Raw genomic sequence first — 27462 nt, 5'->3', positions numbered from 1 at the left:
TTTGCGTAGGGATATTTACTTTAAAAATTAATTTGCGTAGGGATATTTACTTTAAAAATTAATTTGCGTAGGGATATTTACTTTAAAAATTAATTTGCGTAAAGATATTTACTTTTAAAAAACCAAAATTTCTTTTTTTCCCGATATAATAGTTATAGAAAGTAATAATATGTTAGCGCTATGTTTTCCTGGAACCTGCGAAGGTGCATGGTTCGAGCAAGTATCATTAGCAGAATGATAAAATGGATACTTATCTAGTAAGAGATATATTAAAGTTAATTTCGTTTTGGATCTTGCAAACTGTTTTTACTGCGGGGAGAAATCGGCAGTCCGGTATTTACCGCAATTTAAAAGCCTCGTGTGCCTCCGGAATCGCCGATTTAATTACGAAATGTTTTCTTAAGGCCCACTCTGGTTGAGGCTGAGCGATCTCCCCGGGGGCCGCGATGACTCGAAATGGCCCGCGGGGGGGGCGCTGCCGTTCGAGGTGCGGGACAAAGAAGGGAAGCTCCCCGCTCAGGCGCCACTCCAAAACTGCTTAATCGATTGAATGTTTCGTTTTACGTTATTGCGTGAGTCAGAACTTAGCCACGGATTGCTATGGAAACGGCGTCCACGCAGCCCCGAGATGCCACGTATGAAAAGACTCGGAGAATACGCGATATCTGATGCTATAAAACCTATTAAGATAACGAACGACAAGGTTTTCCACTGAAATCTTGCAAAATAATTATGTTTAAATAAAATAAGGTTAAGAAGAAACCAAAATTTTATAAAATTGTAACCAAAGGTTTGGAAAATACGAACCAATAATTTTGAAAATATGAACCAAGTATTTGAGAATACGAACCAATTATTTTGAAAATATGAACCAAGTTTTTGAGAGTACGAACCAATTATTTTGAAAAAATGAACCAAGTATTTGAGAATACGAACCAATTATTTTGAAAATATGAACCAAGTTTTTGAGAATACGAACCAATTATTTTGAAAATATGAACCAAATATTTGAGAATACGAACCAATTATTTTGAAAATATGAACCAAGTTTTTGAGAATACGAACCAATTATTTTGAAAATATGAACCAAGTTTTTGAAAATACAAACCAATAATTTTGAAAATATGAACCAAGTATTTGATAATACGAACCAATTATTTTGAAAATATGAACCAAGTTTTTGAGAATACGAACCAATTATTTTGAAAATATGAACCAAGCTTTTGAAAATACGAACTAATCGTTTGAAAAATATGAAGAAAATATTTGAAAAACATGAACAAATTGTTGGAAAAACCTAGATTTTTGAAAAAAGAACTACATATTTGGCAATAGCAACCAATCTTTTGAAAATATGAATCAAGTATTTTGGAAAAACGAACTAAACTTTTGGAAAATATTAACAAAATGTTTGAAGATTGGATCCACAAATTTTGAAAATACGAACCAAGTATTTTGAAAATACTAAGCAAACTTTTAAAAAATAGGAACCAAGTATTTTGAAATCAGGCCCGTACACGGGGGGGCGCCAGGGGATGCTCAGCGCCCCCAAATGAGTACTTGAGCATCCCCAATCCAACTGACCCAAAAAAAATCGATTGCTCAATACTTTTACTAGAGAGCTAGTATCAGTAAATATTTGAAACCATTTTACTTAAGTTTTTGAAAATTGCTTTCGCGCGTCTCACTGCATTAGAAAAACTTTTCAATTGTAGAAATATTGAACCTGCTTATCAAAAATGTTTTGACGGATATTTTAGGGCTACAACGGGATTAGTATATTTACTAATTTCATAGGTGGGGAGATAAAAATGACTCAAGGCATTGGCACCCCCAAAAAGAATTTGAGCGCCACCGAGTTTTGGCGGCTGTGTACGGGCCTGTTGAAAATACGAAAGAAACGTTTGGAAAATATCAAGAAAATGTTTTAAAGTATTAACCAAGTATTTTGAAAATAGGATCTAATTATTTTGAAAATATTAACAAAGTATTTCGAAAATAGGAACCAAACTTTTGAAAATACGAACAAAACTTCGTAAAATATGAACCAAGTATTTGGAAAATACGAACCAATCGTTTGGAAAATATGAACCAAGTATTTTGAAAATACGAACCAATCGTTTGAAAAATATGAAGAAAATATTTGCAAAACATGAACAAATTGTTGGAAATAACCTAGATTTCGGAAAAAGAACTACGTATTTGGCAATAGCAACCAATCTTTTGAAAATATGAATCAAGTACTTAAAAATAGTAATGAAATAGCGACCAATGTTAAACAAAATGGAATATTTTTTGAACTAAATTTTAAATAGTATTCATAAATTGACCTAACATTAAATACATTCGTTCACTTTACTGTCGCTTCTGTAGGACGTGGCCGATAAGCCTACCATTTCGTTACCTTTTCAGATAAAACAAATTTGAATATTTCATTTGATTTTTTCTCAAAACATAAATTTTCTGTTTTCAGGTCCTTGGATGAAAATCAAGAGGGCCGGGTGCGAGTTTGAGGGGAGAAGACACGATAACGGACGGAGGTCATCAATCAAGAGGCCATGAGCAGAGCGGACAATTACCAGTTCGACTCCCTGGAGAGGAAAAGGGACGAGAACGAAGTGGAAGACGAGTCGCCGTTGAAAGTTCAAATGTACGAAGGAGGAGACGTCCTTTCGGCCAAAGAAATCGAGGCGAACGCGCTGCCTCCTGGTGGAGTTTCAATTGTCAGCGGCGGCGGAGTGGTGGGCGGCTCAATCGGATCCAAGGAAGTCCGCACCAAAGGATTCAGAGCGTGGTTTGCCAAACAGAAGGTAATTCACACCCCGAATATCCGTTCGAAATAATTAGTGGGAGGCCCGTACAAACTATTGGGGCCCGTTTGGTGATAATTGTTCTCAACGGAATGCCCGTTTTATCGGGACCGGGCCCGCTTTCGGTGGCCCTGCATATTTCACTTCAAAAAGGGGAAGCTGAATCTGATTATTACTTTAAAATAGAGTTGTTAGTTGAACAATTACCGAGTTCTTTTTCCGGAAAGGTTTTCATTCCATGATTAGCCTAATATAGTTCGCAAATATAAATTTAGTGCCATTTTCGCCTTTTTTATTCAAAAAAGGAAGAAATAACGGCCCGGTGAAGATCTGATTAATCAGGGCGAGATATGGCTAACGGCCACGCCAACGGGGGGATAGGTGGCGACAGGGGTGGGGACACCTGTGGCGGAAGGATACCGACCACCCGTTAATGGACTGGTGGTCGTCGTCACACGGCCATCCACAAACTCTGCTTCCCAGACGCTTGGGATTACAGGAGTACGCCACTACTCCCGGCGGCATTTTCGCCTTATTTTTTTAATCCAAAAATAAAACTAAACCACTTGACTACTCTAGAATACAAACCCTTAAAAATTATTACATGTTTCAAATTTTATTTTTCCAATTTGCGGCAATTTTCCCAGAAATTTATCCGCATATAACTTTTCCGGAAACTATTAATAACTCTACTTTTAAACTCGAAATATAGAAAACGATACAATTTCCCAATGGCTGTTTTAAACAACATTTTCGGGTGCAGGTTTAAAAGTGTTATCTCATAAAATTTGCCATGCGAAACGAAACGAAACCATAATATGAAAGAGTACTTTAAATCAATTATTTTGCTAGCCTGTGGATTTTAAAAGCATACATTTTAAGATCCCAAAACCTAGCCTTCTCTCTTTACAAACTTAAAATTGTGATTGTGCATTTTTAAACGCAGTTTACCAATGCATTATACACGTGGTTTCAATTAACTCGATCAGGGCTTTTTTCTCAAAAAATGTTCTTCTTAGTATTAAGAAATTTTCAGGGTATATTTGTTAGGGATTGGAAAATTTATTTTTTAACCGGTAGGTGTCACACAAAATGTTTCAATGGAAAAGTTGTAGAGCATAGTCGAAAATTTAAAAATAAATCTGGTTTGGTCGTGGAAAAAACAAGTTGTACAACTAGCTAATATCCTTTAAAGTAAACAATCTTTAATAATCACAAGATTCATGTACATTTTTTGTAGGGAAGTTATGCTTTCAGCTATGTTTTGAATATTCAAATCTTCAAAAAGTAATTTGTAAAGAACGTGGAACGTCCAACACCTGTACACAAAGACCGCGTCTTCGATTTCGACGTGGTTACGAGTAAGATTTCAAAACGAAGATTTGTAGACCAAAAATTACGCTTCAAATGCTCAATTTTCTTTAACAATGTATCAATTTTCCGTATAGTATTTAAAACGTTCACATTTTAAAATTAAATAATTATCTCTGCTATTTAGTATCCTATATTTTTCTATAATTCGCCTATTTAGTTTCCTATATCTTCCTATTTAGTATCCTATATTTTTCTATAATTCGCCTATTTAGTTTCCTATATCTTCCTATTTAGTATCCTATATTTTTCTATAATTCGCCTATTTAGTTTCCTATATCTTCCTATTTAGTATCCTATATTTTTCTATAATTCGCCTATTTAGTTTCCTATATCTTCCTATTTAGTATCCTATATTTTTCTATAATCGCCTATTTAGTTTTCTATATTTTCCTATTTAGTATCCTATATTTTCCTATTTAGTATCCTATATTTTTCTATAATTCGCCTATTTAGTTTCCTATATTTTCCTATTCAGTATCCTATATTTTTCTATAATTTGCCTATTTAGTTTCCTATATTTTCCCATTTAGTTTCCTACATTTTCCTATTTAGTATCCTATATTTTCCTATTTATTATCCTATATTTTTCTATAATTCGCCTATTTAGTTTGCCTCTTTACACTCGAGATCACTGTTAGAGTAATTTTACAGAGAAGGTCGTAGTAACGCTACCCTAGACGACGATTTCGCAATTGCAGACCAAATCATGCGACGGTTCTTTCTGTTTGAGTGGTCCGCGACTCCTACAACTGGGGTCATATCAATCTTCATGAAATCGTCATGGAAAATACTATCCTTGCCTACTTCGTCGCCTATCCTCGACCGAGCGTCAGACTGCCAGCTACCACTTTTGGTTGGATCGAAATCAAGTTTGGAACACTCGAAAGACACCATTTTCGTCTTTACCGAGTGACACTCCACCAAGCACTGCATGACGGTGACAGACAGTACCGACTCAACTTCTGCAACTGGTTTTGCTTCATGGCTGACGAACACGGGGATATTCACGCTCAACTACTGATGTCCGACGAGTGGCCATTCAACCATCAGAACACCCAAATGTGGGACTACGAAAATCCACACTGGGGATTCCCTCACCGCCATCAAGTGCAGTTTCGTCCTGCCAAATCGTCTGGACGGACGAAACTACTTGGAGCTCCTTCAAAACGAAATATCCAACGAGTTGATCGGCATTCCTCTGGCCGAGTACAGAAGTATCTGGTTCCTGCAAGATGGTGCCGCAGCTCACCAACATCGTGATGTGGTTGCGTATCGAAACAACGAGTTTCCTGGAAGATGGATTATAAGAAAAGGTCCCGTTCGATGGCCTGCAAGGTTCCCGGATCTAACTTCTTTCGACGTTTTTCCTTGGGGTTTCATAAAAGAATTTGTTTAGCAAACACCTGTGACGAGCGTTGAAGACTTAAGACAAGGAATTATCAAAGAATGTCGTCGCGTCACTCCAGAAATGGTTCGGGTGCATTTCAAAATATGCAACACAGTGCATATTTGTGCATTTCAAAATATGCAACACGGTGAATATTTGTGCATTTCAAAATATGCAACACGGTGAATATTGGTGCATTTCAAAATATGCAAAACAGTGCATATTTGTGCATTTCAAAATATGCAACACGGTGCATATTTGTGCATTTCAAAATATACAACACAGTGCATATTTGTGCATTTCAAAATACGCAACACGGTGCATATTTGGGCATTTCAAAATATGCAACACGGTTCATATTTGTGCATTTCAAAATATGCAACACGGTGCATATTTGTGCATTGCGTCAGAAAACGGAATTTTTGAAAACAATTTGTAAATGTTATTAATAAACATTATTTTTATTTTCTAAAATATATACTGAAAATAATATTGGCTCCTAGCACAACTTGTTTTTTTTCACTACCTCCAAACTCACGTCGTCAGTGAAAAATAGGTCTTTTCAACCGAAACAGATTTTTTTTAAATTTTCGACTATGCTCTACAACTTTTCCATTGAAACATTTTGTGTGACACCTACCGGTGAAAAAAATTCCAAAACCGTGAAAAGTCGTTCTATTTTCTGAAATTTATAACCAGAGCCTTCCATACCTGACAAATATACCCGGAAAATTTCATAACACTAGGAAAAACACTTTTTGAGAAAAAAGCCCTGATCGAGCAAATTGAAACCACCTGTGTATTATGTTGGACCATGACATCATAAATATATAAATTAACATCCTAATAGAAAGCTTGAAATTACCAAAATCTCTCTTTCCGTAATAAAAAAGTTACTAATAGGCGAAACTATAAAGTCCAGGGGGGCTGAAAAGATGGTAGTCACCTGATTTTGTGAAGAACTGCAGCGCCATCTATCTTAAGAAATACGAACTATTATTGCTTTTAATTTAACTAATGGCGGTTTCAATTTTGATTCATCTAAATTATCTAATTGTTATTATTATTTAAAACATTTTGTAAAAGAAAGGTGTAAGTCAAATAGCTGTCTGCAGTATCTGGAAGGTATATTATTTATTTACCGTTGCACGGCCAACTATGAACACAAGTTACCGAATCGAAGTTGGTTGTGAAATGGTAGTCACGTGATTTTGTTTTCCCATTTTAATAAGCTGGTTAAGACCAAATTTACTTTATTGTTTCGCCTATTCTAGGATTAAAGTCTTAAATTGAGATACATTCCGCATTATTTCCAATTGTGAGCTGCGCTTTACCTATTGATTAGCTAGTTATCCAGTTCCTGATATATTTTGACATTAAAATTTGTTAAAATATTTTCAAAGGTTTAATGCAAGAATTGTAGAATTTATTGAAAGGAAGTATAAGCTTGGTTAAATACATTTAGCGCTGTTATAAATAAAAAAAAAATTAAAACTAAACCAACCTTCTTTTAAAAGTACTTCCTTTAAATGAGTGTTGTAAGTCAGAAAATTTTCCGTATTTTTTTCGAAAAAAAGTTTTCATTCCAAGATTAATCTAATATATTGTTGGCAAGTATATATAAAGCAGCATTTTCGCCTAATTTTTCCAAATCTAAAAGTAAAACTAAACCCCTAGTCTAGTTTAAACTGATAAACAATAGAACACAATTAATGTTTTGTAGTATGTTTACTGATATTAGACATTTTCTATCGATAAAGAGTTAAAAACATTAAAAACCCTTAAAAAATAATTTTTTATTTATTTTTCGATTTGTGGAAAATTTTCTGGAAATTTTTCCGCATTTTATTTTTCTGGAAAATTAACTACTACTTTAAAGAAAGTTTTCAAATTGTATTGCCAGTTTTTGTTGGTTATCTATATAATAAAAAGCTGTTGGTTGGGTGGTGGGTTGGTATGTAGGTAGGTTCGACAACCGATTTTCGAGATTTATTTGTCTATTTTCTGACGCTTTTCGCGCGCGCGTTACGGGCGCGAGCGTCGCGTGCCATTTTTTTACGTACGCTACGATTTGCGTTTTCGCATCGAGTCGGCTTCGATTTCCGATTTGGTTTTTAGTTTTTTTATTAAAAATTTTCAAAAGTGATGCAAATGTCAGTTTCTAAAAATGCTCAAAATTTGTCGCCCCTGAGAGTTGGCCGTGTTTGTCCCAACACGCAATACACCCGAAATTTTATATCTTTCCGCCACGAGGGGGGGGGGGGAATCGTGCGGGGTAGTATCAGAAGGCCTGTGAGTTTCGGAAACGGGGGGGGGGTTTCGGGTTGGTTCCGATTTGAAAGTCCCGTGGCTCTCTCGGCGTACCTTAGTCCCGTGGCCTTTATGCATCATCCTTTGGATACAGGGGGTTTAAAGGGGTACAGGAAGGTTTGGAATGACTGCGAGTTTGAGTTATTGAGTAATTATCACATGGGGAAAAGGGGGACGAAGGGCCTTACTGGGGTGGTTTTACTATGGGGAAAAGAATACCACGGTAATTATCACATGGGAAAAAGGGGGAGGTGGGTACCACGGTAATTAAAACATGGGAAAAAAGGGGGGAGGAATGGTAATTATCACATGGGAAAAATGGGGAGGGGGTACCCCGGTAATTTGCACATGGGAAAAAAGGGGAGGAAGGGCCTTACTGCAGTGGATCGACTATGGGGAAAAGAGTGCCACGGAAATTCTCGCGTTGGAAAGGGGGAGGAGGGTACCACGGTACTTATCACATGGGAAAAGCGGAGAGGGGGTACCACGGTAATTATCACATGGGAAAAAGGGGTAGGAAGGGCCTTACTGGGGTGGTTTTACTATGGGTTAAAGAGCACCACGGTAATTATCACATAGGAAAAGGGGGGAGGTGGGTACCACGGTAATTTTAACATGGGAAAAAGGGGGGAACGGTAATTATAACATGGGAAAAAGGGGAGGAACGGTAATTATAACATGGGAAAAAGGGGAGGAACGGTAATTATCACATGGGAAAAATGGGGAGGAAGGGCCTTACTGCGGTGGTTCGACTATGGGGTAAAGGGTGCCACGGAAATTCTCGCATGGGTAAAAGGGGAAGGGTGCCTTACTGCGGTGGTTCGACTATGGGGAAAAGGGTGCCACGGAAATTCTCGCTTGGGTAAAAGGGGAAGGGTGCCTTACTGCGGTGGTTCGACTATGGGGAAAAGGGTGCCACGGAAATTCTCGCATGGGTAAAAGGGGGAGGGTGCCTTACTGCGGTGGTTCGACTATTGGGTAAAGGGTGCCACGGAAATTCTCGCATGGGTAAAAGGGGTTGGGGGGGGTGTACTGGAGTGGAGCGCCTCGAAACACACAAATAGCTGAGGGCCCACCTGTAAGGCGGGCTTCTCGGCTAGTAATTTTATAAAATATTGTAATCTTACCCGAATAATAGAGGCCGATGTTTCGCTGTGAGGTTCCTTAGGCGCATGAGCTTCCGGTACCGTCATGCCTTGTCTATTGAATTATATATTAACCGGAAATAACCCACGCAAGCCTCTAATTAGGTCCGTTTGGTAGGCTGTTGAGGATCACCATCGACCAACTTCGTCGAACGGCTTTATTGAATTGCCAAGCTCGTCTGGAAACCTAGCTTTAAAACCTCGCGATATATTTGAAAACCTAGTCAAAGCTGAAGTCGCAATTCCACTTTTATATTTTCTACGTGGCACCTAGGAGCAACAAACACAGCACCCCACACAAGGAGAACGCAACCCGTCAAAAGTCGTGGATTTTGTTGTGTACGTTTTTCATTGGCTAAACGCTTTAGCACCTGCTGCCGTCGGAAGCAGAAAATTCGGAAATTGTCTCCCCCCACCCGTAAAACGTTCAGCGTAAAGGCTCGTGACGCTCGTCCAATGAAATTCGTACACAACCCTTCGTTAGCGTGTTTAAAGGCTAGCTGCGTTCTCCTTGTGTTAGTTGCTCCTAGGTGGCACACTTTAGCGCTTGCCTCTAATTGCGTTCTTGGTCCTTTGCAGGTGAAATGGTGCATAGCCATACTAGTCGCGCTCATTCTCATATCAGTGGTTCTGGTTGCGACTCTGTTGGCGTTTGGCGATTCTTACGATACGTACGACTCGGTGCCTCGTCTGATGAAGCTGTGGCCGCGCCCCAACAAGGACCGCCACTTCATCGCTTTCCGGCACGGGCCACTCGAGAACGAAGACGGCCGAGACTGGGGCGAGCTGGTGACGCAGCTGGACGACCTTGTCGCCGGATACGACAAGTACGTCGCTAAGGACGATATCGTTACGGATACGAACTCTACGTAGTGTACATTTTCATATTCTTGGAGAGCACGGAATCACTCGCACTGGCACCGTTCCACGCATGTGCCAGCTTTACCAAGAATAAGAAAAACAGGGTTCGTACACTACCTGGAAAACCTGGAAAAGTCAGGGAATTTGAAAATGTTTCCAAAAGGTCAGGGAAAATCAGGGAATTTGAAAATGTTTCCAAAAGGTCAGGGAAAAGTCAGGGAATTTTAAAATGTTTCGAAAAAGTCAGGGAATTTTAAAATGTTTCGAAAAGGTCAGGGAAAAGTCAAGGAATTTGAAAATAGTCCCAAAAAGTAAGGGAATTTAAAAATGACCCCAAAAAAAATCAGGCAAATAAATTTTTGAAAGAAAATATTTTTCAAGACCTTTATCGCAAACCATTCATTAATTCTACTAAAACGGTCAGGGAAAATTTGGAAATTTGGTCAGGAAAAATCTGGAAATGTCAGATAATTTAATTCCGTAAATTTTGTACGAACCCTGAAAAATTTGGCACGCTAATTTGTAGCACTCGCTCTTTTGGTTTTAATTCCATTTTACGCTGTTAGTTTAATCCGGCCAGTACGACATTCTATTCACTTTTTAAGTACAGTCATGGAAACCAATTTCCAAACAGAGGTGAATTGGCAACTTGGCCATCTAGGAGCAACAGACACAGCACCCCACACAAGGAGAAAGCAACCCATCAAAAGTGGATTTTCTCGCGTACATTTGTCATTGGTTAGACGCTTTAGAGCCTGCTGCCGTTAGAAGGGGAAAATTCGGAAATTGTCTTTCCCCTTTACGTAAAACGTACAGCGAAAAGCCTCGTCGAATGAAATTTGTACACAACACTGCCTTAGCGTGTTTAAAGGCTAGCTGCGTTATCCTTGTATTTGTTGCTCCTAGGTGGCCATGTGGGCGAGAAGTTTTGAAAACGTGGTGCCCTCTATATATTTATAGATGAACTATTAATTATCTAAGTTCTCGTAGCCTCTAGAAACTCCGCTTATTGCATTTCAGTTTAAAGGGAAAGAGGTTTTTAAATAGGTTATTCAATGTTCTATGTTCTATGTTCAATACCTTGACACTTTAATTTAAACTTTAACGGGAAGGTTGCACTTTATTCTACAGTTTTGATAATTTTACTATAGTAATTAATTGGAATTTAATAAATGAACTAATAGAAAGGCACAAAATATCCGAAATTGTACGAGCATATTCTGGATTCATTTACTATTCTCCTTACAATAAACAAAGTATTTGAAGCTCTAATTCTTTAGAAATCACAGTGCCATAACTCTATATAAAAATATCAAAACTATGACGTAGAATTGACTTCATACCTAAAAATATCAGCGCCTCTAAGCTTCAGCACGGCTCAGGGGCTAAAATAAGGATTTTTTAGAACTGCCCAAAAATATATTTTCAATGGAATTCATAATTTGTAGCAGACGAATATTTTAACAAAATTATGAGAGAAAAAAGGGCTGTAAATAAGTAACTTAGGTCAGCAAAATTGGCTGCGTTTGTTTATTTGTACCGGAAAGACCCGCCGACCGCGACATTTCCCATGAGGTAATCTGTTATTTTAAACTTTTCATACTTTTTTTTTATATAAATTCACGATAAATAGCACTGCCCAAATCCGATTTTAGAACTGATCAAAACTGCCAAAACTGCCCGCTATTTTAGGCAGGAATCTATACCTCTACTTGGAATGCTTATCGCGGCAGAGTTTCGTCTCGATGTGGCTGACGTTTTTTTTGACGTCACTATGTTAACTTAATAAACAACTAAGTGAGAGGGGAGCGCGCGCAGACGGGATTTTTTAACTCGTAGGCTGGGCCAAAGCCGTCAGAGTGATCTTACCATATGCGATACGGCAGGTAAAGCTTTCCAAGTAGAGGCACGGATTCCTGTTTTAGGCCCAGGCACAGCTCCTTGCACGCGCCACTATGATGACGAAGTAAAGAGCACGTTTGACTTGTGATGTCTTTCTCTAGTGTGTTTGCTCTGATTTCTATCGGAGTGCTCCAAGAGTGCTCCGAGTTAAATGAATGCGTTTCTCGTTGAGCAATATTCAAGAAAAGATATGAACTTTTCTATGACTATATTTTTAAATTTAGCCAAAGTTATGAATGGTTACGTCACGCGTAAAATTTACTTGACCCGAGTAAAAGTTGAGAGCAGTTTCAGAGCAGCCCAAGTCTGCCAAAAATGTGTTAGCAAGACGTGCATTCTTAAAATCTTTTACTTGCCGAAGTAAGGGAGCTGACGTGGAAAATATTTCTGATTTATTGTTAAATGTGACAGGAATTTTAATTTTAATTTAATTTAATTTTTATTGTGCAAAAAAATGTGCAATGCAATTAGATTGTCAGCCTAGCTCCAAAACTAGAACAGGGGCGTACCAAAAGGGGTTTGAGTTCGCGGGGAAGAAGCCTCGATTTTGCCATCTCTATCCTATTTTTTCTGTGCCACTTCGAATTTATCTTGACAAAAATTGTTCTTAAAAACAACGTTATCAAATTCTTCATAATGCCAACTGTACCTCATTTTTACAAACAAACGAAACGTACTGTGAGTCGCTCTCCCTACCCCTCCAAAAGAGCAGTCTCTTAACTAGAATCCCTTTTTCCATATTGGATAAAGTGCTCACTATAGGCCCATCTAGCATTGGCTTTATTTCAAATGTCTTCTTGGTTAGACACGTCAATAAAAGACCCTAACTTTTTACTTCCCTACTTACGTGACGAAAAGGGGGTCATTGAATGACGTATTCACGGTTGGTCGGTTACCTGATTCGTGTAGCATCCAAATAAGCCAACTACAATTCATACTCAAGTCAAACCAAGTTAATTAGGTTCGATATTCATTGGAAATATTTTATATGGCGTGCGTCGACGCAAAAAGGTCGGTTAGGCCTAATGCTTAGCGCGCGTAATGGCGCGTCACTCAACCTTGGGACCTACAAACGTTTTTACGCGCTTAAAGAAAATACAATATTACGCGCTCTAATGGAAACTAAGCTTAACGCAATTTTTTCTCGTCGACGCAAGAAAGCTCAGTTGGGCCTAACACGATTTCTTTTTCGTTACACTTGGTTTCACTAGCGTGCGTCATAATGCATTTTCTTTACTCGCGTCAAAAAGTTTGTAAGTCCCAAAGTGGAATGACTTGCAATAGTAGAAACCAAGGTTAGGCGTAACTCTAGTTTTTCGAGTCGACGCAAAAAAATTATCTCACCTTTTTGAAAACTAACCGTATAAAAGTACCATATAAAGAGTATTTTGCACTTCCAGGTACTAGTAAATCGCTGAATTGATTTTATTGAAGCGTCTATTGGGTTAGCTATGGTGAGAAAAGATGTCGGAGAACAGCGGGAGGAGAGTGCTACTTCATTTATTTTTCGCGGTCTTTGCTTAAAGACCGCGATGTCGTTAATCTTCAGAGGCTCATTAATTAGGGCTTCGGAATAACTCTATGATGACGCTTAACACTTTCACTCTGCACTAGCTATTTTCTCTAACAACGAATAGCAATACCAAAATTAATTCAATTATTTTCCTATTTGTACTTTGAGGTCTGGTTTGAAATTTTTTTTTTGATAATTTACAGGGACCTTGTTTTCAAATTTGAGCATCAATTGTCAAATATGCCAATATACATATTTCAAAATTATTATTTACTTTCCATTTCTTTAAGATATTGTTATTTCGTTTTTTTTACATATTTATTGAAATCCTAATCTATTTTGATTTTTACTGACATTATTAACATATTTTTGAAATAGACTAGGCAAAATTAGCCTTTTCAGTTTACATAGAGCCACATCGCGGCTAGCAAAAGGAGTTCCTAAACGGCTGGATGATTGTCTGCTAAGCAGACGATAAATCCAGTTCAATGTAATTTGAAAAGGCTAAATGGGCGTTAATTTCGTGATACACCGTCAAAATGGATTTAAATGCTAAATTTATTGGATTTAAGGCCGAGAAGAGAGTTTCTATTTTCTCATGCACGAATTTTGACCCCCGGAAAACTGTACTTTTCGAGTTCTCGAGGAGTGACAGCGTGGACAGCTTGACCAACAGCTCAGACTGTTCGTAAATAGAATATCTATCGATAAAGAGCATCACTAAATCTTTCAGAGCTATCAAGAAACTTGTCAGAGCTATCAAGCAAGTTGTCCGAGATATCAAGTAAGTGGTCAGATCTGTCAAGCAAGTGGTCAGATCTGTCAAGCAAGTGGTCAGATCTGTCAAGCAAGTGGACAGATCTGTCAAGCAAGTGGTCAGATCTGTCAAGCAAGTGGTCAGATCTGTCAAGCAAGTGGTCAGAACTGTCAAGCAAGTGGTCAGATCTGTCAAGCAAGTGGTCAGATCTGTCAAGAAAGTGGTCAGAGCTGTCAAGCAAGTTGTCAGAGATGTCAATCAGTTGTCACTCGTCAAAAAATAAGTACAGGATGAGAGGGGTGGAAATTCGCTTTCTTCTCGGTCTTTATCAAATAAAAAATGATTTAGGGTTTCATTTTACATCATGTTTTACGCTGGATTATTTTTGAATATATTTCGCTTCTGGTAATCTTTATCGGTCGAAGGCGGACTTGTTATAATGTCAATTTCCTTTTTTGGGGGAGCAGAAGGGTCGTAATGTCGGAGAACCGCAACGTGACCGACTGTTTCGGAGCAACCCCGAAGGAAGGATATTCTTGCTTCTTTGATGCTCAGTCCATTTCACGAGAGTGCCGTTCAGAGAAAAAATATGGCTATGAACTGGGATCGCCTTGCGTATTCATACAGTTCAACAATATTCAGGGATGGAAACCCAAGGAGTACAATAGCCGGTAATGACCTTTCCACTCGGAGCTCATGATGGATAACTTTTGAATCTCGTAAATTACGGTCACACCCGAGGGGTCCGACATTCGTACAAATTCCGTACACTTAAAAGAAAAATGATTTCAGAAATCTTCAAATCAATTTGAAAATCGCAAAATCTCGGCCAAAATAAGTTCCAAAATTTTCTAAATAGCCTAAAACACTCGAAATCAACTCGAAAATCGTGCTTTGAAATCTCAAAGTCAAGTAAATTTCTGAAATTACTTTTTGATTCAAAATCCCATGCTCAAAATTTTCAAATGTCGAACCCCTTGGTCACACCGGAGCTTTAAACCCCGTTTAAGTCGTTTTGAAATCTAGTTTTCAAATTAAGGGAAACTCGCCGTGTAAACTGGTTTCTAGCGACACTGTGACCGTGACACCTTTCTCTGAAAATCGTGGTGAAAATTAATGAGCAAAATTCCGGTTTTCAGAGACCTCGAAAGAATGGATGATCTTCCTACAGATCTTCGCGCCAAATACAAGCCCAACGTGGTGTATTTAGACTGCCAGGGAGTAACGTTGATCGACCAAGAGAATTTGGGACCCGTCGAATACTCACCAGAGAGAGGATTCAAGTTCAACTTTTTCCCCTACACCGGAAACGAATATTACATGGCGCCTCTGGTGGCGGTGCACTTCAAAAACCCCAATCACGGAATGGCCATCAGTGTGGTATGTAAACTGTACGCCAAAAACATTGACCACAACGAGCCTTCCGTCCCCAGCGGACGAATCTACTTTTCATTACTAATCGATTAATTGATTAGGTCAAAAGCGTAATTTGCAAAGCTTCCCGTGCTAGTAGCGTTGTGTTCTATTGGAAATTCATTTTTTCAAACGTGTGTTTTATTGTGACCATTTAAAAAGATACGGATATTTTGAGCGTTGTTTTTGATTAACAATTTAACAACCATTGGAATTGATTGAATATTTTAAAATTTATTAAAATGAATTAAAAAATTAAAACATTAAACGGCACTTGTACATTTAAATAATGAGGAAATAAGATTTAAACCACTTAGTGTACAATAAAAGTTTTTATTAGAAAAACGACGACTAGTTTCGTTTCCCATTCGGGAACTTCATCAGGTCTGATGAAGTTCCCGAATGGGAAACGAAACTAGTTGTCGTTTTTCTAATAAAAACTTTTATTGTACACTAAGTGGTTTAAATCTTATTTCCTCATTAACCATTGGAATAGTTGAAACGATTAACTTAGCAACGGTTCCCAAATTTCTTTGGCTGTGGGTTACGTCATCCTGTGTTTTCCGAGCCTATGATTGATAGGCATAGTTTTTCTCAGTCTTTGGTTAATTTAGGCTAGATGAAAGATAGATTAGCTTAGTTTAAGGTACGGTTGTGTTAAGGAAAGTTTGGGTTAAATTCAGCTACTACATCAATACTAAAGTCCTATCGTTTGCCTTTGATTGATAAATTTCTTTGGTTTATGAAGCCATTTCTACCCCTAGTACCGAATGAGTGAACTACAATATCTAATTCGCTCAACTAATGAGGGAATAGATACTACTTACTGGATTCAATGAAATTTAGAAAATGTTGTTTTTGGTGTATGGAAACTGTTTTGGGAAAATTTCTAATAGACCTGAGTGGAATAAGGATTTATAGGTTTGTAGTGGTCAGTGGAATTTCTTTCGAATCAGTTATTTAAATAACCATAAAACCGGGCGATTATTATTAGTCACCGTTGTTACTTTTGAAGTAAAGGAATGAAACGCAATGTTCAACATATCTCGTTACATTACATTAAAAAGGTCACAATTTAAAATTATGATTTAGTGGTCGTATAGACGAATTTCTATAAGTGATTTTAAGGTTAAGAACGCCGCATTCACGCTAAGAATGAAATATCTTCATTCGCACGAACATTTAAAAATAAAACATTGCGCTGTCGTTTAAAACGTTGCTTAGACACTTCTTTGAACGCTAAGGCGAACTAAAAAAATTACAATTTTCCGAAAACGATTTAATTTTGTTGTGCCAAAATTACGTCAAGAAATTTAACACACGCCGAATCAATGCCACAACGAAAGCGGTGATCAACATGTTTCTGGATGACTCTAAAAATGAACAAAATTATTTCGTGAACGGAACGAAACTAATTAAAGTGACTGAATAATTTTGAGTAGAGCTCTTGATACCACTGTTGGGATCAGACATAATTAAATGATTGTGTGGTTGAGTTGTGTCGCTTGAAAATTACTCTTTGTTAAATTAAAAGCAAATATCTCGTAAAAGCCCACAATAAAAACCCTCTCTGCGAGGCTTGTATGAGCAAATAGGATTTTATTCCGACAGTATGACACTTCTATGGGCTATTATATAAACATTGTAAATATATCTATTTAAAGTTGAGTCTATGTTTGCTGGCTATTTTCGAAGTGTTCTTTTACATTACTCTTTAAAAGTATTTTAAATGTGCTCAAAACTATCCTAACTCGTGGTTGAGAAATTTCGAAAAAGCAAAGTCGGATGTTTAAAATCTAAATACGGTGAATCTACTTTAAAAATACTTTACCGTACATACCGTAATTCGTGAGATTGATTAATAACTTGAAATATATAATATTACTTTAATTTTAGTTATTTTAACATATTCTATAATTTAACAGTTGTAAAACTTTAGTGAATAACCGGAAATTCAATTATTTGTGGATATAATTGTTTTAATTTAATTTAATTGTTAAAATTTATATTAAATTAACATAAAAGTTGTATGATGTAGCATTTTTAAGGACTCATCGAGTAACAATATTGTACGACGCATTCGCAGTTGGGCTAATTAAAATGAAACGTGAGATTGCAAAATTTTATTATGACGATATTACTACGTCAGCGTTGACGTGATATTAAGCTTAACATTTATCGTGAACAATAATCTCATAATTATTCGCGACGTGTATCTTATCGAAGCTGAAAAATGCAACTGCGAATAACGAAACTAGCTTATTATCTGCTATTCGTGAATCCACAGTCCAGAATGTGACTCAGTATTGCGACGAGTCAACGTAAAAAAGTTTACTCATTAATTTCATATTTTTAATTTATGTTTAGTTTTCAAGATTTATTACGTTTCGGTTATTTAAAGAAATTATATCTTTTATATATCTGCTTGTAAATACAACATATCGAAAATTAAATTTAATTTTCCACAGAAAAACTTCGACAAATTTAGTTTTTCTATAAATATTATGGAAACGCTAATAATTATTATAAACTCCGACTCTGCTTTTTTGGTAACAACTTGGTTTTAGAAATTAAGTACTTGTATGTCAAAAGTAACCAAAAGTATTAATATATTATTTTAATTATCTGTAATACAGAATTTAATTAAATGAACGAGGCTCGAACATTTTGCGTAATAACATTTCCAAATCAGTATTTGTTTATTTATAAAGTTTTCTCTTTGTAAGATCTTAAAGGCTTCGTAGTACTGATAATTTATTTGTGTAGGCCGTAACTGATATGGAACTGTTGAGAACGTTGACGAGCAAAATATTTACGGATACCTGTGTGTTGTAGATAGAAAGTGAAATGATATTGATTCTCTATAGATCAATATACACGTAGAGATAAATACTACGCAGTTAATATTTTATAAATCTTACATAGTACCTTTCATTTAACGTAATGAATGGAAAAAGCATTGAGGTACTGGCATAATATAACGAAAAAAAGACGCAAAATCCTCTACAAATTGATGTGAATAATACAAGTTTGGTAGCTTTAAAAGGAGATTTCGTATCTTTATCAAGTAAATGTAAACACTGATCTGTTGAACTTGGTTTTTTTTGTATTCTCAGCATTATACTTTATAAAAATATCGTAATTCTTGCTAAAGTTAAACTAGTTATCAGTTGACTTAAATATGAAGGGTTGACTTAAATATGAAGGGAATATTCAGCGCTCCTTTCAAAAACGTTTTTAACTCTCACATGTTGAGCAAATTGCTCACAAAATATTTTAATTCATTTATTAATTTATAATAAAATATTTTTGTTTTATCAACTTATTCGAATTTTGAAATTAGTTGCACAAATTAAAAAGTATTGCTGGCAGCGTATAAAATGTACGTTATGATTTTTTTAAACAACAGATTAACTAGTGAAACGTGCTGAGGGTTTTACCTTTATATACGAGATAAATAAGAGATATTTAATGTTTTAAGAAATTTCAAATTCATACATTTCTCTAAAAGGTAGTGTAGGAAGTCTCATAATTTCGAACTCTCTTATCAGTTATTCGATATTAAACTAATTATAATATGTACCTTTTCAATTAAATAACAATAATTTATATAAATTGTTAAGGTAAGTTATCACGTAGTCGTTTTCACTTTAGAATTCTTTTCAAAAATTGGGATGCAGAAAATTTCAATATTGTTTTTAATAAAACGATTTAAAAGATCAAGTAACTGAGGTGGTTGCTTTTATTTATTTTAATTAATATTAATATTTATATTATGATTTTTAGTTATTTAATTAAAAATCCCAATCAAACCCAGTTTTTTTTTCAAATTTACATTTTCCTTATCTGAAAATGGTTAAAACCAATTTTAATTAATTTAAAATTAAATGTACGATATGAGAGTGAAGCTAGGGTTTACCGTATACAAAATATACGCTTGTATGGCTATTGTACAAAATAGAGTTCTTATATGTTCTCAAAACCTACTCTAAAATGGTACAAAACTGGAAAAATATCTAGTTTTTCTATAAATCAGATTTGTTGAAAAAAGTTAATATTGGAAACAGTTGATAAAGTTAGATTTACTAGAAACGCTAAAGCGAACAAAACTTTATTGAGTAGCTAAATATAGTAATTATAACACATTACGTAATATAGTTGGGAACCAAATTTGTTGTCGAATACTAAGCTACAGTTAAACTTGTTTTGTAATTCTATATTTGCTAAATATATATCCATGTATTTAAAAGTATATTTCATGGTAAAATATATATTGTAAAAAAGAAACTTGTAGAGACTTTTGTGTGGAATGTGCCTGACACGTATATATAAACGTCGTAGACTGTTCTTGAAAGACAGCGACAGAGTTAAAACTTATAAATTCAAATTTTGTCCTTTGTCAAATATATTTCATTGATAATTCATTGCGGTAACAGTCAATATAAATTTGTTTGTGAATGTAAATGTAAATGTTACACTCTATTATCACGATATTTCTTCATTCGTTTAGACAATAAAGTTTCCTTTGTCCATCGATAGAGCCTTTTTCTATTACATTGCCATATAAATATTATCATTATACAGGGTTTTTCTCAAAACTATAACACGTGAAATTTCCATCATCTAACGGTATACTTATTAGTTACATTTAAATTTTGTAATTTTCCGAAAAAATATTTTCTGGTTTTTGAAAATTTAAATTTTTGCCCAATAGATATCAAACAAAATTATGCAAGGTCTTAAAAATACTCTGAAAATATATAATTGGATTTGTCGGAAAAACTAATTTTTTCATAAAAATATCCAATTCGCACTAGGATTCAATAACGTTAAAAAAACGTTTGTAAGAAATGCGTAATTGATTAACAAATTCAAAGAAGCAATTTTTAATGAAACCAAAAGCCGTGGAACTTTACAAATAAGGTTCGATTACATCGTATCTACTGCAATGTAGGCCTCTGCAAAATTATTTATTTCACTATGAAAGTTGGGAAACCAGATTAATACACTGGCGTAAATCTAGCCCGATATGAACAATTGGAGCAGTGTCATGTCTTTCAAACTGCGAAGCCATTGAACGGGACTGCGCCTTACAGTGCACCAGCGAGGAAACGTGGTGTTAAGATGTTCTACAACTATAGGTGGTTTTTTTCGCCTGTTCTGGGTTTTTTGAGCAGGTAAAAAAGTGTAGCCCTATGACGTCATTTTACTCCAATTCTATCTTGACGAAAAAACGAGTTGGAGTAAGAAGGGAGTAGTTAAAGGTTATTTGTTTGTTTTGTTTTTAAGATGGCGACCGGTGGTGAAGTCATCAATATACGAGCCATTTTTCTTACTTATTTAATAATAATAATAATCAGCTAGGCTTATACCCAAGACACCACCTTAGGCCTAAGTCATCAAGCAACTTTAAATAGTATTTAACAATTGCATTTTCGTTATTAAAAGCTTGCCACATGTGAAGATGTTCAAAACCCGTCATGTTTTCGTGAAACGAAATTTAAGCAGACGAACTTGCTATATAAGCAATATTACTCCCTCTACACCACCTTTCGAGGAGGAGTAAAAAGTGTATCGTTTGAGCTCTGGAACAAGCGAACAAAATTCGGGACATGGTAAATCTTACCCCGAGAACAGGCGAATAAAACGTTTTAGGGTAAAAAGTGTACACTTTTTGTCCTGGGACAGGCGAAAGAAAACCACCTATTGGAATCATACTGATGATGTTCTGGCGCATCGTCCTACTGGATCTAGAGACGTTTGAATGAAGGCAAAGTAGTTCTGCTCATTAAAAATAGTGGCGCGCTAGGTCCTTTAGCTTAAATTTCACTTTGTGGTCATGAGTGAATCCCATTTTCGGATAAATAAATGTAGGTGTTAAGCCGTCGAATGACACAAATTTCGAAAATGAGCATTCATCGTAGCTGACAATTGTGATCGTGTACAACCCCTAGTTTTTACGAAGCATATTCGTAGAGGGCGGTATAGCAAGCGTTGTTATAGTAAAACGATTAAAGGGAATATAACCTGCAAAGCAATCTTTATGGAAGACCCCTTCAATTTTTAAAATTTCCCTGTACAGTGGCGCCCAACATTTTTAAAGCTAAAGGCAAGAGCGGCCCGAGCTGCAAGCGTTGGTGTTCCACACCAAATACCTGAGGTTATATTCCCTTTAATATTGGTTTTTTAAACATGCAAAGTGGTAGGAGTGATACGAGGTGGGCTGAAGCTTGTCACGAGTTAAACAATGGTAATTTAAACGTTTTATTCTTGGCAAAAACATTGTTAAGAGATGGTCAACTACCACCACTTTCCAAAGGAGTCTGCTGGTCTGGCCTGAATCGTAGAGGCAGTGCCAAGAAAGGAGGTGGCCTGGGAGTTTTACATCAGGGTAATAACGTGGTGTCCACTACTCAATCCTGCTTCGAACACATGTAGATAACCTTGAGTAATATAGAAAATTTCGCAGTTGCCATAGTCTATTGCGCCACTGGCGTTAACAGTAAAGCCTGGAATACAAAGATATATAGTTGCTTGGATGCAGACATCCTCAACCTAAGAAATAAAGTTATCTCGAGGTTGTGTGTACTTGGTGACCTGAATGCGCATCTGGTCGAATTAGATGGCAGAGAATGAGAAAATGGGACCCTTCTGAGGGAGTTTACTGAACAACATTCCTTAACTATTGCTAACCTTCTTCCTGGTTGTAGTGGAAAAACTACTTTTCATGCGAGTAAAGCCAAGATGTCAATTGACTATGCACTTCTTAGCGAAGATTTATTACCCCATTTAAAGAGTATGGTCATTGATGAAATGGGCGGCCGAAGTCTGGGCAGTGATCATTATCTGATTACTATTGAACTCTCGTTGTCCTCGAAACCATCGGCTCCATTGAGTGGCATACAGTGTGGCCCGAAGAAGGAGTTTTGGACTTTTGAAAATCTTGAAAGCCTAAAAGCCTATAGTAATGACATGGAAGATTGGGCTCGCAAGTTGTCCGGTCCTCCGTCATATTCTAACATTATTACTGCAATGAAATTGGCGGCTTGTAATAACCTCGAAAAACGGGTTACGGTTCCGAAGCTTAAAAGATTAATTACTCCTAAGAAATGGTGGGACCCTGAGGTTGAAGTTGCCATTGTGAACAGGAAGTTAGCGTGTAAAGCCCACCGTTTAGCTCAGCAGGATGGTGTCCCCCCTCCTGATACGGTACTTAGACATTGGAGAAACTTCCTGGTGAAGAAAAAACTTGTCGCGAAAAAGGTAAAAAAAGTAAACAAGCGAATTGAAAACGACATACTTAAGGCAGGCAAAACAATGGGTCCTAAGTTTTGGAAATATATATCTCGTTTACGGAAGACTAGTTCTACCACCTCTACCCATCCTCAGTTTCGAGGTTTCCGCTCAGAGTCGGGCTTCTTACTAACCTCAAAAACCGCAATGTCCCAGCGACTCAATGATATATAATTGAACTCTAAACAGAATTGTTGGCTACGCCGACAGCTGAAAACGACCAGTCACTCAATACGCTGGCTAATTCACCACATCTTGACCCTGCTCAGTTTGACTCGGAATTCATTACTTATGAGCTGGACATAGTTCTGAAGAAGTTGCAAAGAGGAAAATCAGCTGGAAATGATGGAGTTTATGCGGAAATGCTGATAAATTTGGACCCAGGTGCCAGAAATGCTTTGCTCTATGTATTCAATGAAATCCGAGCTAACGAATGCGTATATACCCAATAGTTGGCTAGAATCACGAGTATCCTTGATCCACAAAGAGAAGGGGAAAAAAAGAGGATGATCTGAATTCCTACAGACCAATTGCCGTCACATCAGTTGTTTACAAGTTATATGCAATGCTCTGGAAAGAAAGGGTCAGTGGATATTTAGAGTTAAATGATCTACTCAACGAGGCACAATATGATTTTCGTAGGGGTCGCAGAATAGCAGACAACATTTTTATTCTTTCGCAGCTTATTGAGCTATATAGGTATAAAGATGAAGGGTTTTATACGGCCTTCTTGGATTTACAGAAGGCCTATGATAGCGTGCGACATGATAAGTTATGGAAGACGCTCCTGAACTTTGGATTTACTAACAATACTGTCCAGCAGTTTCAAAAACTTTATGCCAACAGCTCCTATTCCTATACGGCCCAAGGGATAACAGCGGGCCCAATACTTAGTCATATTGGGCAACGACAGGGCTGCCCATTGTCCCCAGGGTTTTTCATCGCCTTTATTAACGGTTTGGCGGACAAGTTGGACGACACTAAATTGGGAGCAGATATAGAGGTTGATAATTATATGAGCACTAGACCTAAAGAAACCATGTCCGTATCGTGTCTGCTATTTGCTGACGACATTTTGCTGCTGGCCAAGTCCGCTTCAGATCTGCAACACTTATTGGATCACAGCTCAGATTTTGCAATAGCTCAGGGTTTAAAGTTCAGTGCTGAAAAATCAAAGATTATCATATTTTCCAGAGCGCTTGGAGTGGTCGATACAAACCAACCTACTCAGCAATTTCTACTCCAGAATATGCAAATTGAGGTTGTTGATGAGTATACCTATCTTGGAGTAACCTTCTGCACTAAGGAAAATTACATGGAAGTTCACGAGAAGAACCTGCTGACCAAAGCTACAAGACTAAGCTGGGCAGTGCGAAACATGGCGGAAAACAGCTATAACAGATATACAGTTACTAGAACCCTTTGGAAATCGGTTGCAGTACCTGTTGTAACATATGCTAATGAAGTGCTCAGTTTATCGAAATCAACTCTTGCAGCACTAGATACAACGCAAAGAAATGTGGAACGCTCAGCCCTCTCAGCAGGCCCGTTTTCTGCCAATGCGGCTATAAAGGGAGTGACATGGTGGATCGTGAAGCTGCGAGTAAACTTAAATATCTTGGCCGCCTAATGCTGATGCCCCACTCTATATTGCCTGCCATACTCTTCTGAGCCCTACGTCAAAGAGGTTTTCAAACTCGATGATTCAAGCGTATTTATCAACTTGACCGCATTTATGGAGGTGGTACCAAACTGAACACCGCAACCAATGAACAACAATGGGGCGCTGTCGTTTCAAAGGAAGTCACCGAATCGGCAGAGATGATCTGGCGGAGTGTAGTAAATTCCAAGAGTAGCCTCTCCCTGTTTATGTTAAAAACCAACCCCCAACTTTACTGACTGGGGAAAGACAGAGTCGTCTCCTGGGTACTTTACCTATATGCAGGTTATGCAATGCTCCATTGGAAGACCCCTCTCATGTTATATTGTATTGTCCTCACATGGAAATAGATGAAGACGTCTTCATGTGGCGTGTTACTAACCAGAAAACAGATTTGGCTGACATCGTAGGATTCAGGGGTGACCAAACTGATCTCCCAATGCTCAAACATATATTGACTATTTGGAAGAAACAGACTTATAGGCGCCGGAGAAATAGCCATAATTGATTGCCCAGTATTATTTTAAGTGCTTGTAGCTAGTTGCATCTCCCTCCTCACTTTACCACTTTACTGCTTTCTTTAATTTTTAATGTTTGTTTTTGTTTTTATCTCTTTTTTAAAACAAAATTAGTGTACTTTTGGGTATTTTGTTTTCTTTTTTTGCATTACTTTTTGCTTTTTTTTGTTAATGATTGTGCTCCCGCATTTTATTGTCGGTGATGCCGCTCCGTTTCGAAGGAGTGTACGTTTGTACAATCGAAAAATAAACCTTTAACGCAATATAGTTGAACCCAATCATGAATGCGCAGTTCTGAAAGGAGATCCAGACAGCAAAGAACGAGCTTATAAGTGATAATAAACTGAATAAGAGCCTTAAGGGCAGCCTGGCTGTCTGAGAAAATCTGAACTGTCTTGCCCCGATACTTCTTTTTAAGACAGAAGTCTACACAGAAGCAGATGGCTGAAATCTCAGCCTGAAAAACCGTACTTAGCAAACACGCCGAGGCTCTCAAAGAAGCCGAACTTCTTAGTCTGACAGTCAACTCCAGCTCCCACTCCTGAGTGAGTCTTGGAGCCATCCGTGAACCAAAAAATTTCACCCTTGGTTCCAAAAACTGTGTCGCCAGTCTAGTCTAGGCGACTTGGAAAGTAAACACTTAACTGCTTTTCAAAGTATATCTTTGCAGCTATGTTGTCAGAACCCATCAATAAGATCGGTAAATCACCAGAAACAATTTGGTGTGGCTGCATTCCCAATTAGCAGACCTCCACCAATCATTATGTATTAGCCGATAGGCACTCATAATTGCAATTGCACCTCCTCTACAAAAAGTTGGAGTGGTAGAATATTGAGGAGCACCTCCAGAGAAACGCTTGGGGCTGTTCTCATAGCTCCTGTAATGCTGACACAGGCAAGCCTTTGCACAGTGCGTAGTACAGCTTGAACTGACCTAAGCACTACCCTCGGCCAACAAACCACTGCTGCGTACGTCAGCATAGGTCTGATAATCATGGTGTAGATCCAATATACAACCTTTGAACTTTAACCCCAAGACTTGCTTATGGTACCCCTTACTCTCCTGAATAACATTTTACCCTTCCTGATACTAACAAGTAAGATCAAGATGAGGCTTCTATCTTGAGGTTACTGTCAAGAATGACACCGATGTATTTTACCTCAGTTGACTTGACCAAGATGGTCCCAAAGAAAGAAATATCGTTAAACAAGTCCTGTACCTTCCCCCGAGTGAAAGTAACCTGGCTCGCCTTGTCAAAATTGACAGTGAGACCAACCTCTCTACACCAGCATTCCACAGAGATGAGAGCTTTTCTCATCATAGCCGAAATGTTTCCTGGGAACTTCCTAGTAATAATCATTGCGACATCATCAGCGTAACCAAAGCCGCGACAGCCATCCCTGTTTAGCCTCACCAAGAGTTCGTCCACAACCAGGCACCACAGCAGGGGTGAAAGAACACCCCCCTGAGGACAGCCCCGGCTGGTGGTGACCCTCAGCGATTCGCCAAGCAAGGAGGCCGACGCCACCCGATCAGTCAACATAGAATCAATCCATAGACACAACGTATCATTGATTCCGAAACGTTTAGCAGCCTTAAGAATGACAGCCTTTGAGACTTTATCATAAGCCCCCTCGATGTCCAGAAAAACAGCTCAATTGCACGGTCGAGGCAATTAATTATGCCATGAAGGGTTGTCTCAGTTGATTTGCCTTTTAATAGGCATACTGATCATCAGAGAGGGGTTTAACACTAAGAACCTTCTCTCTAATATATCTATCAACTAATTTATCGAAGACGTTTAGGAGAAATGAAGTTAGACTGATTGGTCTAAATGCTTTAGCCTCGATTCCCTATACCTAGGCCAGTTGGTTGATCTAGGATCAGGCCCGTACACGGGGGGCGCCAGGGGATGCTCAGCGCCCCCAAATGAGTACTTGAGCATCCCCAATCCAACTGACCCAAAAAAAATCGATTGCTCAATTACCGAAAGATATGATCTAAAATATTTGTATATTAATCAAAAAGGAAAATTACTTTTACTAGAGAGCTAGTATCAGTAAATATTTGAAACCATTTTACTTAAGTTTTTGAAAATTGCTTTCGCGCGTCTCACTGCACCAGAAAAACTTTTCAATTGTAGAAATATTGAACCAGCTTATCAAAAATGTTTTGACGGATATTTTAGGGCTACAACCGGATTAGTATATTTACTAATTTCATAGGTGGGGAGATAAAAATTACTCAAGGTATTGGCACCCTCAAAAATAATTTGAGCACCCCCGAGTTTTGGCGGCTGTGTACGGGCCTGTCTAGGATTGCAAATTTTGGTAACTACCTGGGCAGGTTTGACTAAAACAGAAAAACATATTTGCCTATGATCCGAAAGTGACGGTTCATTAGACACATGCCATTGTGTCACGGAGGGTAATACATTTTCTGTGCCCAAAGTTAAATCAATAAACTTACTCTGGTTACTTTTAACAAAAGTTGGTATATTGTGTATATTAAGAATATC

At 37.5% G+C, this 27462-nt stretch overlaps 2 protein-coding genes across 3 annotated transcripts in view; both read left to right on the top strand.

The window, feature by feature from the left end:
- The window catches only part of LOC149934207 (sodium/potassium-transporting ATPase subunit beta-like), a 132049-nt gene extending 116380 nt beyond the window's left edge, over positions 1-15669 (top strand). For both annotated transcript variants that reach the window (XM_090181601.1, XM_090181602.1), the window contains 4 exons: positions 2474-2810; positions 9606-9853; positions 14527-14730; positions 15199-15669. In XM_090181601.1, the coding sequence (XP_090037727.1) occupies positions 2559-2810; positions 9606-9853; positions 14527-14730; positions 15199-15526 (1032 nt within the window). In that variant the 5' untranslated portion in view covers positions 2474-2558 and the 3' untranslated portion in view covers positions 15527-15669. The remainder of the gene's footprint in view (positions 1-2473; positions 2811-9605; positions 9854-14526; positions 14731-15198) is intronic.
- Positions 1-27462, top strand: part of LOC149934204 (uncharacterized) — a 371814-nt gene that overhangs the window by 261365 nt on the left and 82987 nt on the right. The window lies entirely within an intron of this gene.

The sequence above is a fragment of the Leiobunum rupestre genome, chromosome 7 (genome assembly GCF_980474605.1).
Source record: "Leiobunum rupestre chromosome 7, qqLeiRupe1.1.hap1, whole genome shotgun sequence".
Classification (NCBI taxonomy): Eukaryota; Metazoa; Arthropoda; class Arachnida; order Opiliones; family Sclerosomatidae; genus Leiobunum; species Leiobunum rupestre.
This window is presented reverse-complemented; position numbering and strand designations above follow the sequence as displayed.